The sequence below is a fragment of the Drosophila takahashii genome, chromosome 3R, assembly GCF_030179915.1.
Source record: "Drosophila takahashii strain IR98-3 E-12201 chromosome 3R, DtakHiC1v2, whole genome shotgun sequence".
NCBI classification, from domain to species: domain Eukaryota; kingdom Metazoa; phylum Arthropoda; class Insecta; order Diptera; family Drosophilidae; genus Drosophila; species Drosophila takahashii.
The window spans coordinates 7,219,668-7,234,101 of record NC_091681.1 but is presented as its reverse complement, the minus strand read 5'-3'; the positions used below and the strand labels follow the sequence as shown (position 1 = coordinate 7,234,101).

Below are 14,434 nucleotides of genomic sequence, written 5' to 3'. Positions count from 1 at the left end.
TGTCAAAAATCAAAACGCCTACTTTCTAGAAAGTTACAATGTTTTTTCAATTATTGTTTTGATTATTCCTATGGGAGCCGGATGGGACATATGTACTACCTGCAATAAAAAGAAGACTTTTTGGAAAGTTTCATTGCGATAGCTTTAAAAGTGGGAGAATAGTTTGCATAGAAACGGACAGACGGACATGGCTAGATAGACTCGGCTATTGATGCTGATCAAGAATATATATACATTATGTGGTCGGAAACGTCTCCTTATAAATTATAAAATCCTCTGCAAGGGTATAATAAATTAATGTTATAGGAACTCAAAATATTCAATTACATTACTAAAAATAATTTAAAAGCATTCTTGTTTTTTATGGAAAAATACGCAGCTTTGAAATTAAAGTTCAAGAGAACCATGGGTGACCGTCGGGATATTATTTTAAGAAACCACGGTCCATCGAGAATAATCTTTTCGCAAATTTCAGGGGTGAGTCCCCTTTTCTAGAGCAGAACCCTATAACCGTTATCACTTCAACTTAGGTGATTGAGACATTTCAAAGGTAAGTCGGTTATTATTTATGATTAATATGGGCAGAAGTACATATATGTCATAGTTCATTTGCGACCTTAGTTTAAGTTTGGACAAACTAACTAGATTTATTTTACAAATCTTTGGCTTCGTTTTAATTTTTTTTTTTTTTTTCTTCCTCGTTGAACATTTTTAGGACATGTGCAACAATGCAGTTATCTGAGCTTCTGAATAATTGCAGATCCTTACTTATGTCGTTTGATCTTGATTTAATAATGGATACATTCTTACGAACAGATCTCCAAAGCTTATCGTTGCGATTGGGGCTAGCCGACATCATTGGTTTTATCAGTAAGTTGTCATTTTTGCGATTATGTTTTTCGATTTCACCAAAGCCATTTAAGAAACGCTTGGTAAAAGACTCTTTTCCCGTTGGTCCAATTGGTATGTGAGCTTTACGAGGCTTATTTACATGTATTGCTGATCGATGGAATGCACGCTTAGCTTTTCTACAACACTTTCGCTTCCGAGTCGTTTTTTTTCCTGTGATCTTTTCACATCCCGCCCCGCAAGGTCCTCCTGGTCCTCCCGGCCCCCCGGGTCCTCCAGGGCCTCCAGGACCTCCTGGTCCGTTTGGACCACCAGGGCCTCCAGGTCCTCCAGGACCCCAAGGCATGCCCGGTCCGCCCGGTCCACCAGGTCCGCCCGGTCCGCCAGGCCCCGCCGGACCGCCAGGTCCACCGGGACCCATTGGACCGCCTGGACCATAAGGTCCACCTGGAGCTCCTGGTCTTCCGCATTCACCCGGCTCGGATGAAGTACGCCATTTTGACATTGTGGATGCTGGTTTTAGTGAAGGGTTCATACTTGAAGTTTTTGGACTCCATTTTGACATTGTAGACGTTTTGATTTCTGACCCGGCAGTGGATGCTGGTTTTACTGAAGGTTTTGTACTTGAAGTTTTTGAAGTCCATTTTGACACTGCAGTTGTTTTGATTGGTGGGCCTGTTATTGTGGAAGGTATCCTTAATTGAGTAGTTGTACTCAAACTTATTGCAGTTTGTGTTTTCGATATTGCTGACGTTTCTGTAGGTGACGTCGTCTCAATAGGGCATTTGCTGCCTGGCTGACACCAACCACTTCCGTGGCAATAGGCCCCTAAAGGCGGTGGACATGGCTGGCCCGGCTTATACCAACACATCTTTGGCGGAATGGGTACTTTGCAGCTTGGTACCCAGGGAGGGCAAATTTTCGCCGGTGGACGGTTGTAGCATCCTGGCCTCCAGGAGGGGCAACTGTCCGGCTGCCAGATCTCACAGGGATCTCTCTTGATCAAATCACAGATCTCCAAAAGATTAGTTTGGAGGCGGTTCATGGGCACCATCTGCGGACTCCGCTCGGCCTCCACTATCCTTTTTTTCGCCTCCGCCAACTGGGCGACTGAGATCGGATCAACGCTTTTGTTGTGTGCCTGAACCGCCACTTCATGGAAGATACGGAATTTTAGCCTACGTTCACCGCTCGCAAGTAATCCCATGACGGCGAACAGAAGCGTCCACATTAAGAGTCCTTTTTAAGCAGTGTAATTGGAGGTATTGCAATAATGAGTTATACATCAGAACTGTATCTAACATACCACTGAAGAGCACAGCGCAGAGCATCATAGTTAAAAGTGGAGTTTTAAATAATAAGTTTAACAGCTAAATTTAAAAACGACATATATTGATTCTCTTCGGTGAAGCTCTTACTAAAGCGCTTGGATACGGTGCATACGTTGCGCTGTTGTTGCTTGATGCAAAGTTGCTAAACTAAAATCGTTGTCTTTACTAGTAGGTCTTGCAAATACAAAAATTTTATTTCACCACTTCGTGAAGAATTGATGAAGCAATATGAGGATAATTTTTTTATTCGGAAGCCGCGTGTATTCCGGCGTACAGAATTTTTTTAAATTTAAATTCTCTTAAAAAATACTTAATTTTAAAATTAAAAATTTTTTAAATTTTTTTTCTGAAAGACATGAACATATCCCACAAAGTTGCATACCAAATATTGAAATAACTCAAACGAGTCTCAAGTGATGCATAACTGAAAAATCGGAGCTTAATTAGAAAATAATTTTTTTAAAATAAACGGTAAGAGTTAAAAAAAAAAAATAAAAACCGATCCTTATATTTCAATCCTCTATCGAAAAAAAAAGTTTCGATTGATTCTGAGATTTGACCCAAATTGGCCTGTCACGTTTCACGTGGAATGAGCCATATATAATAATATATTTTTATATTTTTTTTAATATGAGATCTCGGAAACTACAAAAGCTATAGCTTATATAGAAGGTTGAGATTTCCCACACATGTTCTTGGGCTTCCTACGCAGCGCATGTTTATTTCAGCCGAGCGCCACGCCCCCTCTAACGCCACCTCTAACGCCCCCTCTAATGCCCACAATCGCCCACTAACGATTTTAAAATGCGTCTGGCGCCCACACCTTCAAAGATTTTCGAGAAGTTTAAATGCAATTTTGTTGTATATATTTATACCTATCGAATGTAGAACGCATTTTTCAAATCGGACCATTCCACTATGGGCAAATATTCAGTCTTTGAGGCATAAACTCCAGTTTTAAAGATACAAATCTAAAATTTTTGTTATATATTTTTAAGGCTAAGATGTAATTTCGGTTTTTGTTGTTTTTTGAATCGGACCACATTTTCATCCTACGCCCACGCCGCATATAAACATTTGAAGGCAAGGATTTAAAGAAAATGTTATTTGTGTTGGTAACTGTAATACAATTTCTGTTTTTGTTAAATTTTGAATTGGACCAAGTCTCCATCAACCGCCAACGCCGCATATTTACTTTTAAAGGCAAGGATATAAAAAAAATGTATTTGTTAATGAATATTTCATATTTAACGCCTTTCGCAACAAAACTGAAGTATCTTCTTGTTTGATATTTTTTGCCAAATAGAAGCACCATGCAAAAGCAATGGCATCGAATTTTCTTTTTCTTTCGCCAATTGAGATGCCACCTTACGCTTTAATCGTGGTCCTGCCTCATTAGAAGTTAGGCATTTGCGACCAGGTTTGTCGCTTGGCAAGCCCTTTCCAAAAATGAAATTTTCATGTTCGACGAAAGCCGCAGGGAATGTTTTTCCTTGAATCGGTCTATTATTCTATGACATTTTGGCAACTTACGACTACAAAAGGCAACAATCTGCTTAATATTTTTTTGACTATTGAGTGCTGACTATCGCTTAATTCGATTCCGTTCATAGTTTGCAAAACAAATTCCATCACAGCGCACAGTGTAAGATTTTGCCAATCTAGGGGAACTTAAATCAGTAGGAGTCCTATTTTTAAAGATATCGGCTTCAAATTTGGAGTGAATATTCTAGTAGGCCCAACGATTATGTTGGACATAAAAAAATGGGCGTGGCCCTTTTGAGGGCGTTAAAAATTGAAAAAAAACTGCTTTTTTTAAGATAAAAACGCAAAATAAAATATAAAAAAAATGTTCGACATTTTTAAGTATTTTCGTATTTTTTGTTTTAATTTTGCCCAAATTAAAAAATTTTTTTTTTAATTTTTGTAGTAAAATTTTTTTTTTTTTTTTTTGAAAAATGTTGAATTTTGGTTATATGCTCATGTTTTTAGCTGTAACTTCGATGTTATAAGCTGAGCAGCTGATAACAAAAACAAAAAAACTTTGGTTTATATTTTTAAGATTTTTTTTTATTAAATGGTAACAATTCAAACTTCATGTGTACATCGTCTAGTGGAGACAGTGACTCAAAAATGTCTTCTTGAGCACTTATCAGCCGTTTTACGGTATGATCAATAAGGGATTGTAAACTTATTTCAGCATAGGATTCTCTTACTTTTATACCAGTAGGATAGCATAACATTTTTGGCTCCTTAACGAGATCATAACATGGATATAATTTTGGACAGACAATTTTTGTGGTATTGTACTTCTATTTCTATCAGAAGGGCAAGGGCTTGATCCGCTGAAAGGTGTTTTGCAGTGCTATTAGAAGATAATTTATCTTTCTTAATTATAGTCCCCGTGGACGGGGGAGCATTTGGTAATTCATTAATTAATTTAGCTGAATCCCGTTTACCTTCCGCCCGCAAAGCCTGTTCTGCGGCTGATAGCAATTGATCCTCATCTATCGTTGACAACAATTCTTGGCTTTTCTTTTTTTGTGTTTTAGGACAACACTCAGAATAGGCTTTTTGTGCCCTCCCTCTTGTACTTGAGGTGGAAGCAATGACATCAATGCGATAGTCTTCGCCATTTAATGTGACCTGAAGCCAACTTGCATTATGAGCCAAAAACCTGGCCTTGTCTCTCCTAGATTTCTCAAATCTGTTTTGAAACTCAAAAGACAGTTTACTCATGTGTAATTTCAATTTGGAGTGATCAATGTCATACCAAACACCATCACTGCGTGCTTTACAAGAGCGTCTCGCTGAGCGGTTTTTATGTTTTTCGACCAAACCTCGAAAAATGCAGCACGGCTTATTTCACTCATTTCTAAATAGAAGGTCTTTGGGCAAAATATGGGCAAGATTTTATTTTAGATTCTGAATCAGAATGAATGCATGCGAATGATGTATGTTCTGGTTGGATAGAATACGATAGAATAATATAAGTTTTTTTCCACCAAAAAACAGAAATATGAAAAAATACACTTACTTTTTGGCACTTTTTTCAAAAAATGAGAAAAAAAAATTTTGGTCCCAAAAAAATTTGTTTGTTTTTAAAAGTGGATTAAGAATTGTCTAAAGTTTCTGGGAAAAATAACTTTTGGCTGCTCCCACTGATCACGCGATGCAATTGATAAGACTAAACTTTGTCAACTGTTGCTCGCTTCCCAGTGCAATTTTGCATGCATTTCTAAAGTCCAGCTTTAAAAACCGTTATCTCCCAAAAAAAAATTATTTGTTTTGTTTTGTGCCTGTTTTCGTAATAGTTGAACATTTCTAAAAGTGCTGCTAAAAGCTCATCGACCTCAAAAATAGTTCAACTTTTGCTAAAAGTTCCGCTAGATTGGCAAAATCTTACACCTGTGCAGCGGTTTGTTGCCGGTTGTTGTCGATCCAAACATTAAGCAATGTGTAGTGACAGAACTCGAATGCAACTACAACATGGAGGTTTTACGTAAAACGTGCAAAAACGTGCAAAAAGTATTGATAGGGTTCGATTAGCAATTGTTTTGTTTATAACTTCCTATTTTTACCTTGCCTATACTCTCCTATACTCACAACTTACACTAGTTTACAAAATAATATTCTTGGTGTGCTCCCCAGCAATTGATGGCAAATTCTGTTAGTGCTGGACCCCTAGATCACAAAAATAGCACTTAATTTTTTTTCGATGGCACAGTTTTTTTTTTAAGATTTTTTAAAGTTCGAAATGTTAAATTTCGGACTTTTTTCGAATTTCTTCTTATATCTCGGCAGATATCCACTCGGTTGGGCCAGTTTTAGTTTTATTTTAAAGTCAATAGATCAGAGCTTAACTTTGCCATACAGATCAATACGATTGAATGAGTAATGGCAGCGCAGAGGCTCGACAAAGATGAAAAATGTGTTTTTTGGTCGTCTGTAAGTCGGCTGTATATATCGTAAAAACTCGAAATAAATCCGTTGAAAAATCATAATGGGTACAAACTTAAAGTTTACATCCTACCGAATAAAACAAGCTGGATATGGCCCAAATCCATGGAAAACTGGATTTATGGTGGATTTTTAAAGTTCGGATTTTTCCACTTTTTTCGGTTGACAGAGTCCAAATTTAAGATTTATCATAGGCGGCGACATGTAAACAAAAATGAGTGGTGACGGCAGCCGGGTCAAAAAATAGCTAAATTTAAAAGCTAGAAAATTATAAAATAAATTTAATTTCTGAAAATTCCTTTAAAAATATAAAATTGCTTGCGTTATGACTGTGAGTATTTTTAACTAAGTACTATTCATTTGGATAGTTCATTCTTATAAAAAAAAGTAACCTTAATTAAAAAATTAAATTCACTTTAATAATTTTCTAGCTTTTAAATATCTGATTTAGCTATTTAGTGACCCGGCTGCGAACACCAATTATTTTTGTTTACATGTCGCCGCCTGTGATAAATCTTAAATTTGTACTTTGTCAACCGAAAAAAGTGGAAAAATCCGAACTTTAAAAATCCACCATAAATCCAGTTTTTCATGGATTTGGGCCATATCCGGCTTGCTTTATTTGGTAGGATGTAAATTTTAAGTTTGTACCCATTATGATTTTTCAACGGATTTATTTCGAGTTTTTACGATATATACAGCCGAATTACAGTAGACCAAAAAACACATTTTTCATCTTTGTCGAGCTGCTGCGCTGCCATTACTTATCCAATCATATTGATCTGTATGGCGAAGTTAAGCTCTGATCTATTGACTTTAAAATAAAACTAAAACTGGCCCAACCGAGTGGATATCTGCCGAGATATAAGAAGAAATTCGAAAAAAGTCCGAAATTTAACATTTCAAACTTTAAAAAATCTTTAAAAAAAAACTGTGCCATCGAAAAAAAATTAAGTGCTATTTTCGTGATCTAGGGGTCCAAATCTAACAGAATTTGCCATCTATTGCTGGGGAGCATTTCGGCTGTAAACTAGTGTTACACGCCACAGAAAGCAAAAATACATTTCTTATTTGTCATCTAAAAACTAAGCGACAACACATTAAACAAATGGACAAAAAAACACATTTGGGCACTTCCAAAATGTCGCTCGAGACATTTGCACACCTTTAAAGTTGAAAAAAAATTGTAAAACAATGGATTTTAATTTTAATTATGGGCTTTTCTTTTCACTCTTCCCAAGCTCTATTTTTGGTAAAAATCTTGATTTTGTACCACTTTTAGTTTTTAAGATATCGGTAAAAAACTGCCGTATTCGCTCGGGACAAAAATAGAAGTGGATTTCGGGAAAGTTCATAAAACACCAGAAATTAGCGAATTTTGATGGAATATTTGAATGCGATTTTTTTAGAATGTTGTTCAAACATGTCCCTGTGAAATGCTTTTGGTTTTATTCAAAAATTCTTTGGGGTTTTTTTTGCAGTTTCAACCACATTCGCTCGGGACATGTCGCTCGGGACATTTTTTCCGACTGTTTTGTAAAGCGGATTTCTTTACCTCTATCTCTCAATTGCTGGATGTTTTGCTTTTAACTTAATAGTTTAGCATGTGAATGAAGCATTCGGTACAGAAAAATGTCACATATTAGCATTCCTATAGGATAAATTAACAACAGAAGACAGGTCCAAAAATAACAAAAAAATAGCCTAAAACTGATTTTTGTGTATATTGGTGGGGTTTGTCATAAAAATAATCAAACTATACTCCAAATTTGTAGTTAAACTCAGTATCCAACTAATTAGAAACTAATATCGGGGCAAAATCATGTGAAAATATGTTTTATTCAAGTTTCAAGGTTTTTGGCTTGGTGGACTTTTTTTTGGATGTGCCCATATAATAAACATTCAGTGTTTATAATTTATTTAACAATCCTTCACTCTTTGTATCCATATTTAAACTTTTTTGGTTGGCCAAAGAAATTGAGGTGTGAAAACTTTAAAGTTTTTCGTCCCTTTTTGTAAACGTGTGACCCTATTTCAAACTTTCGAATTTCTTAAGGGAAAAAATAGCGAAAATTCTTTGAAAATGGATTTTAGGTTCCTTTAAGTATTGTAAATAGCCACAGAAGGTCATTTATGTAATACTGAAGAACATAAAAATGTAAAAATGCATCACTTTCGAATTTTTTGCCCATAGTGCATTTATTAAAAAGTTATACACCGAGAAAAAAACCGTTCTCAACGTTCTTGATTTCAGTATTTCCGTGCTCAAAAGTGAGCCAAGAACGGTTTTACTAAAATCAAGAACGAGTGTTCTTGATTTGAGACTACTTTTTTGAAAATAAGTATTCTTGATTTCAGTATAAGTCTTCTTGGATTCAAGAAGAAAAATTCTTGGATTCAAGCATAGGCGTTCTCGGTTTCAAGAATAGGCGTTCTTGGTTCCAAGAGTAAATCGTTCTCGGGTTTAATAATTTCTCTCTTACCAAGAAGAACATATCCTTGGTTTCAAGAAGAAAAATTCTTGGATTCAAGCATAGGCGTTCTTGATTTCAAGAATAGGCGTTCTCGATTTTAAGAATGTTCCACTCTTAATCCCAAAAGGAATTTTTTTAGAAAAATTAAAAATGTATATATCCACTTTCGTTATATTTTATTCATTTTTTATTTATTATTATAGATATTACATAATTACAAATTACTTATAGTCTTATTATTATTAAGTAATCATGAATGTATGGGTGCGGTACTTAATTCTAAAAGCTTATTTATAATAAAATTTCCTTTTGCATTTTCAATTTTGTACGATCTTAAATGGTTATTATATTCCTAAATTTATATTTTTCTCACAAAAGATGGAATCCTCTAGGAGATTAGATTCCTATCGGCGGTGGTTGCTTTTTGGATGGTTGCTTCTCTTCCTGCGTACGTCCAAACTGCAAAGATTTGTATATAAATTAAATAACAATAAATAATACAAGTTTAATTATAAATGTACATACTTGCGTAATTCGCCAAGCGAACAGCTTCTCTCCTTGTCAATGAACTCCAGGCATTCATAATTCACTCCAGCGCCTAAAAATATAGTTAAAGTAATTTTTCATATTATTTTTTGAAACAGAACCTTTTCAATAAAAGAAAATGCACACACACATGTACATAAAAACTTAGCACGTGCACATCTGCACACATATGTATACATACATATATGCATTTAGCGTGGCGTCACTTTTTTTCATAACCGTGTAAGTACATATTCTAAGAAATTCACTTCCACAAGCATCGACAGCACACATATATATTAGCTTATTATCACTATTATTGTTATTATTTTACCACTAATGTTATTATTTAATACTTACGTTCGAGGAATGGCAGCGCATTCAAAAGATCTAGTTCTTCTAGAAGGTTTTTTAAACTTGTGTCTTCAGCGTCTACCATACTGGCTTCACTCCTTCACTTACTCCGCTTCACTGGCCGAAAAAAAAGGAGCATTTGACGAGAGCCGAAGTGAACTTCGGTAGCTTGCCGAAAAATTTCAGAGAGAATGTCTCTCTTATTTTTTTTCATCTCTGAGACGAAGTTGAGAACGATTTCAAGATTGCTTGGGGACGATTTCAATAGTGTTCATGCTTGATAAACGAAATCGAGAATGATGTATTCTTAAAAAGCCAGATCAAGAATACTTTTATTCTTGATTTCAAGAACGTTTGTGCTAAAAAAGTGAGACGACAAAAATACTGAAATCAAGAAGATTCGTTCTTGGTTTTTTCGTTCTCAAGTTTTCTCAGTGTATGGAATCAAAAAATTTTATATATCCATCTACCTCGCACTCCCTTAAGCTGAGTTTCCATTATTAGATAGTCGGGACACCAACCCGACTATAGCGTTCTCTTTTGTTATACTCTTGCAGAGGGTATTATAATTTGAGTCAGATGTTTGCAACGCAGTGAAGGAGGCGTTTCCGACCACATAAAGTATATATCAAATAAAAACACCTCTAAACGAGGTAAAAAACTAGTGACGATCGCACCTTCAACGTACAAAAGTTCTGATATCAACTTTTGTGACGAAAAATGATTTTAGATGCGTCTAAATAAGTACGCTACCTAAAATTTACTCGTTCGGCCCGCTTTAGCAAATATTTAATATCTACACGAAAGTTTTCTGTTGTAGCGTGCCGAATGAATAAATTTTAGGTAGCGTACTTATTTAGTCGCATCTAAAATCATTTTTCGTCATAAAAGTTGATATCAGAACTTTTGTACGTTGTTTTTATTTGATGTCAGAAGTTTTTGTTTGTTTACTTTTGCTCTCATAGGTGCTAATATAAACATTTAAATTTAAATTGGTCATAAATCACAATTTTTAAAGTATTGTATTTTAACGAATTCAGTTAAAAAGGCGTTGAAGTATTTCAAAATACCTTTTTAACGGGGTATAGCACATGTCTGTACCTTTAGAAGTGTATAACTTACAAACTAACGAAATAAAGCTATTTTTAGCTTTTTCCCGCTAAAGTAGAGGCTTTTTCCAAAAGTCGTAGAACAAAAGATTCCTATATGGAACTCTTAAGTGCAAATTTACTGATTCCATGACCCTAAAATACAGTTCGGATACCCTCACACAAAATTCAATACTCAGGGAGCGTTAGTTGTTCGAGCTGGCAAAAGTGGCTATTTTCGTATAAATATATCTTTAAAACGTGACTTTTTACAGTAATGTGTTATATACCAAAATTTAAGGAATCTCAAGGGCTATATGTTGAAAGTGAAAAAAGCTAAAAAAAAAAATTGTCTTTTGTTCATATCTTTTTAACTATTACATTTACTCAAATTCCTAATAAAAAGCGTTTATAGCATTTAAAAATATCTTTCAAACGAGATGCAGCACAAGTCTGTAGCTTTAGTAGTATAGAAGTTACGGTTTTCCGAATTTTAGCTATTTATAGCTGTTTTCCCTCTAAACTAGCGAGTTTTTTGCAAAAGTGGTAAAACAAAAGTTTTTTATATCGATGTGATGATCGTCATATCAAATTTTCAAAACTTAAATAACATGTTTTGGACAAACTGACAAACAGAATTAAATTTTCATTTTGGGAAGACGTAGAAAATCTTATTTTGGCTAAAACTTTTGAACGGATTTTATCATATGACCCCTCATTCGACGGGTATTTTCAATAGGAACACAAATAAAGCATTGCGAGGGGGCATTTATCCCCACCGGCCCCAACAGCTCCAAATTTCGAAATTTGCACTTTTTCACTTTCACTGCTCTCTCTCCCAAGCCAATTGATTTTCTTAAAGTCTTGGTATGCAATCCTTTAGGTTTTTGCAATACCTTTCGATTGGTGTATTACTCATTACGATCGGACTATCACAGCAGATTTTCAATTTTGCGGCTATATATAATAGTAGTCGCCTTCGCACACTCTCCTGGTGCGCTTCGTCACTACATGGACTGCCGTCCATAGTGATATTCTTGATTCCGTTTCTATGCGAACTAGTCCCCCGGTTTTTAGCTATCGCGATGAAACTTTCCCTAAAGTCTTCTTTCTATTGCAGGTAGTACATATGTCGGAACGAGCCGGATCGGAGCACTATATCTTATGGCTCCCATAGGAATAATCAAAAAAAATAATAGAAAAACCATTGTAACTTCGTAGAAAGTAGGCGTTTTGATTTTTGACATTGTAAAAACAACATTTTAAGTAGGCATACCTGCAAGGGTAGGGGAGAGGTCTGTAGGTTGGGACTTTTTCACTAAAAAAATTGGTTTTATTTTTTTTTTTTAGTCCTTTTTAGTGACAAAGCTTTTGGGGAAAACATTAAAAGCCAGGCTCTAGCCAGATTTTAGCTGTGAGAATCGTGTACCATTTTCACCAAAAAAGTTTTTGTCCACTTTTTTCTAAATTCCATTAAAAACAAGAGAGAACGCTATAGTCGGGTTGGTGTCCCGACTATCTAATACCCGTCACTCAGCTTAAGGGAGTGCGAACGCTGTACTCGGGTTGGTGTCCCGACTAATAACACTATGCAGCATCAAAAATTTACCTCGATGGATGCTATATTTTTGGATTTGTTACGAATTCCCAAGTTAAACTGCGTTTTCCAAAAAGTTCCCCGACGCAAGGATTCTTAGCAAAAGGACCTCAAAGATCGAAAAATGCTGAAATTGGCCAACTTTGCAGAGCTCTCCGAGGCAAATGGATGCATGGTTTAATTCGATGTTAAAGTGTTTTAAAAGTTACACTCTTTTATCTTTCAAATCCCATACTTAAAATAATTTTAGGATTTTTTTAAGGTAGAAATAAATTCCTGAAAACATAGTCAAACAAGAAAGGAAGCTACCTTCGGCCAGCCGAAGCTTATATACCCTTGCAGATAAAGTAATACTCACTCGGTGCAGTTCCAGGGATTCCAGATTCAGCGTTTCTATTTTTGAATTTTGTTTTTAAGTAGTCAAGAATTAAAACGCCTACTTCTTACAAAGTTACAATGAATTTTCTTATATATGTTTGAATATTCCTATGGGAGCCTTAAGATATAGTGGTCCGATCCGGATCGCTCCGACATATGTACTGCAATAGAAAGAAGACTTTCGGGAAAGTTTCATCGCGATAGCTTTAAAACTGAGAGACTAGTTCGCATAGAAACGGACAGACGGACAGACGGACATGGCTAGATAGACTCGGCTATTGGTGCTGATCAAGAATATTATGTGGTCGGAAACGTCTCCTTCACTGCGTTGCAAACATCTGACTGAAATTATAATACCCTCTACAAGGGTATAAAAACTTAAAAACATAATGCTGCGGTCAAAATAGTAGTATTGTTGCCGCTCTGTGTTTTTAAAAAATTTAATGTTGTAACTTTTTTTATCCAATAAATCTAATAGTAAAATTATAATCAATACAATATTACCAGGAAAAGATCAATTACAACAACAAACTTTTAAATACACAGGGCGGCAACACTACTACTATTTTGAGCGCAGGTGTATACTTTTATGTTTTTTGACTATGTTTTCTAGAATTTGTTTCTGCCTTAAGAAATTTCCTAAAATTATTTTAAGTATGGGGTTTGAAAGATAAAAGGTGTATCTTTTAAAAAACTATAACATCGAATCAAACCATGCATCCATTTGCCTCTGAGAGCTCCGCAAAGTTGGCCAATTTCAGCATTTTTCGAACTTTGAGGTCCTTTTGCTAAGAATCTTTGAGTCGGGGAACTTTTTGGAAAAAGCAGTTTAACTTGGGAATTCGTAACGAATCCAAAAATATAGCCTCCATCGAGGTAAATTTAAAAAGCAATAAAAATGCTGCACAGTGTAATCGTAACTCAGCTAAAGGGAGTGCGAGGGAGATAGATATATAAATTTTGATTGCGTATAACTTTTTAATGAATGGTCCGATTTGAAAAATGTCTTCTACATTTCGATAGGTATAAATATACACAACAAAATTGCATTTATACTTCTCGGAAATCTTTAAAGATGTGGGCGCAGGACCCATTTTAAAATCGTTAGTTGGCGATTGTGGGCGTTAGGGGGGGCGTGGCGCTCGGCTAAAATAAACTTGCGCTGCGTAGGAAGCCAAAGAATATGTGTGGGAGATCTCAACCTTCTAGCTTTTGTAGTTTCTGAGATCTCAGCGTTCATACAGACGGACAGACGGACATGGCTAGATCGACTCGGCTAGTGCCCCTGATCAAGAATTTATATACTTTATATAAAACGCTTCCTTCTAGCTGTTACATACTTTTGCACGAATCTAATATACCCTTTTACTCTACGAGTAACGGGTATAACTAATAACGTGCTTAAATTAACTTGGTAAGAGATTTAAAACATTAGTAATTTAACTGTTAATAAATTAAAAAAAAATCAGGTTGATATGACAGTCAGAAAAAAAAAATTCTAATTTTTTCCCGAAACATCACATTTTGTGTAAGTTGAGACACTTTGAGCGTGTAAGTTGAGACATCCGTTTTTCATACAAAAAGGCCTTAGCCCGACAGAGGTCGCCTTCTGCCTAGTACATTTCTTTGATATTAGGGGAAAAGTGAATGTTCAATGAGCCTTTTGGTTTTAATTGTTATTTGGCCTAAGTTCTTAAAAAATGGATGGGGAATAATTTAAGACGAACTTAAATTGATTAAATTAACATAAATAAATAGTTTTTAAAAGTTTGGAGTACTTTTGGTGTGAGTATTATTGACTTTTAAAAGTGTCCCAACTTAAAAATTATTTTTTAGGTTTCCCTAAGGAAAAAAAAATTTTTTTTTTGGTTTTTTTAA

The 14,434-nt window shown here is 35.3% G+C and overlaps 2 protein-coding genes across 2 annotated transcripts in view; one reads left to right on the top strand and one right to left on the bottom strand.

Annotated features, from left to right (window-relative positions):
* Nucleotides 1–14,434, top strand: part of LOC108060248 (uncharacterized) — a 275,381-nt gene that overhangs the window by 69,675 nt on the left and 191,272 nt on the right. The window lies entirely within an intron of this gene.
* On the bottom strand, nt 543–2,247 carry Mur82C (Mucin related 82C). The gene is made up of 2 exons (XM_044394778.2): nt 2,156–2,247; nt 543–2,088 (listed from the first exon to the last, which is right to left on the bottom strand). The coding sequence occupies exons 1-2, from the start codon at nt 2,181–2,183 to the stop codon at nt 674–676; spliced, it is 1,443 nt and encodes a 480-aa protein (XP_044250713.2). The 5' UTR covers nt 2,184–2,247; the 3' UTR covers nt 543–673.

Bases quoted from the DNA above. Each gene is read 5' to 3' on its own strand.
- Mur82C (XM_044394778.2), bottom strand. From the start codon at position 2,183: ATGATGCTCTGCGCTGTGCTCTTCAGTG. The intron at 2,089-2,155 runs GTATGTTAGATA...CTGCTTAAAAAG, and splicing joins CTGCGCTGTGCTCTTCAGTG to GACTCTTAATGTGGACGCTT.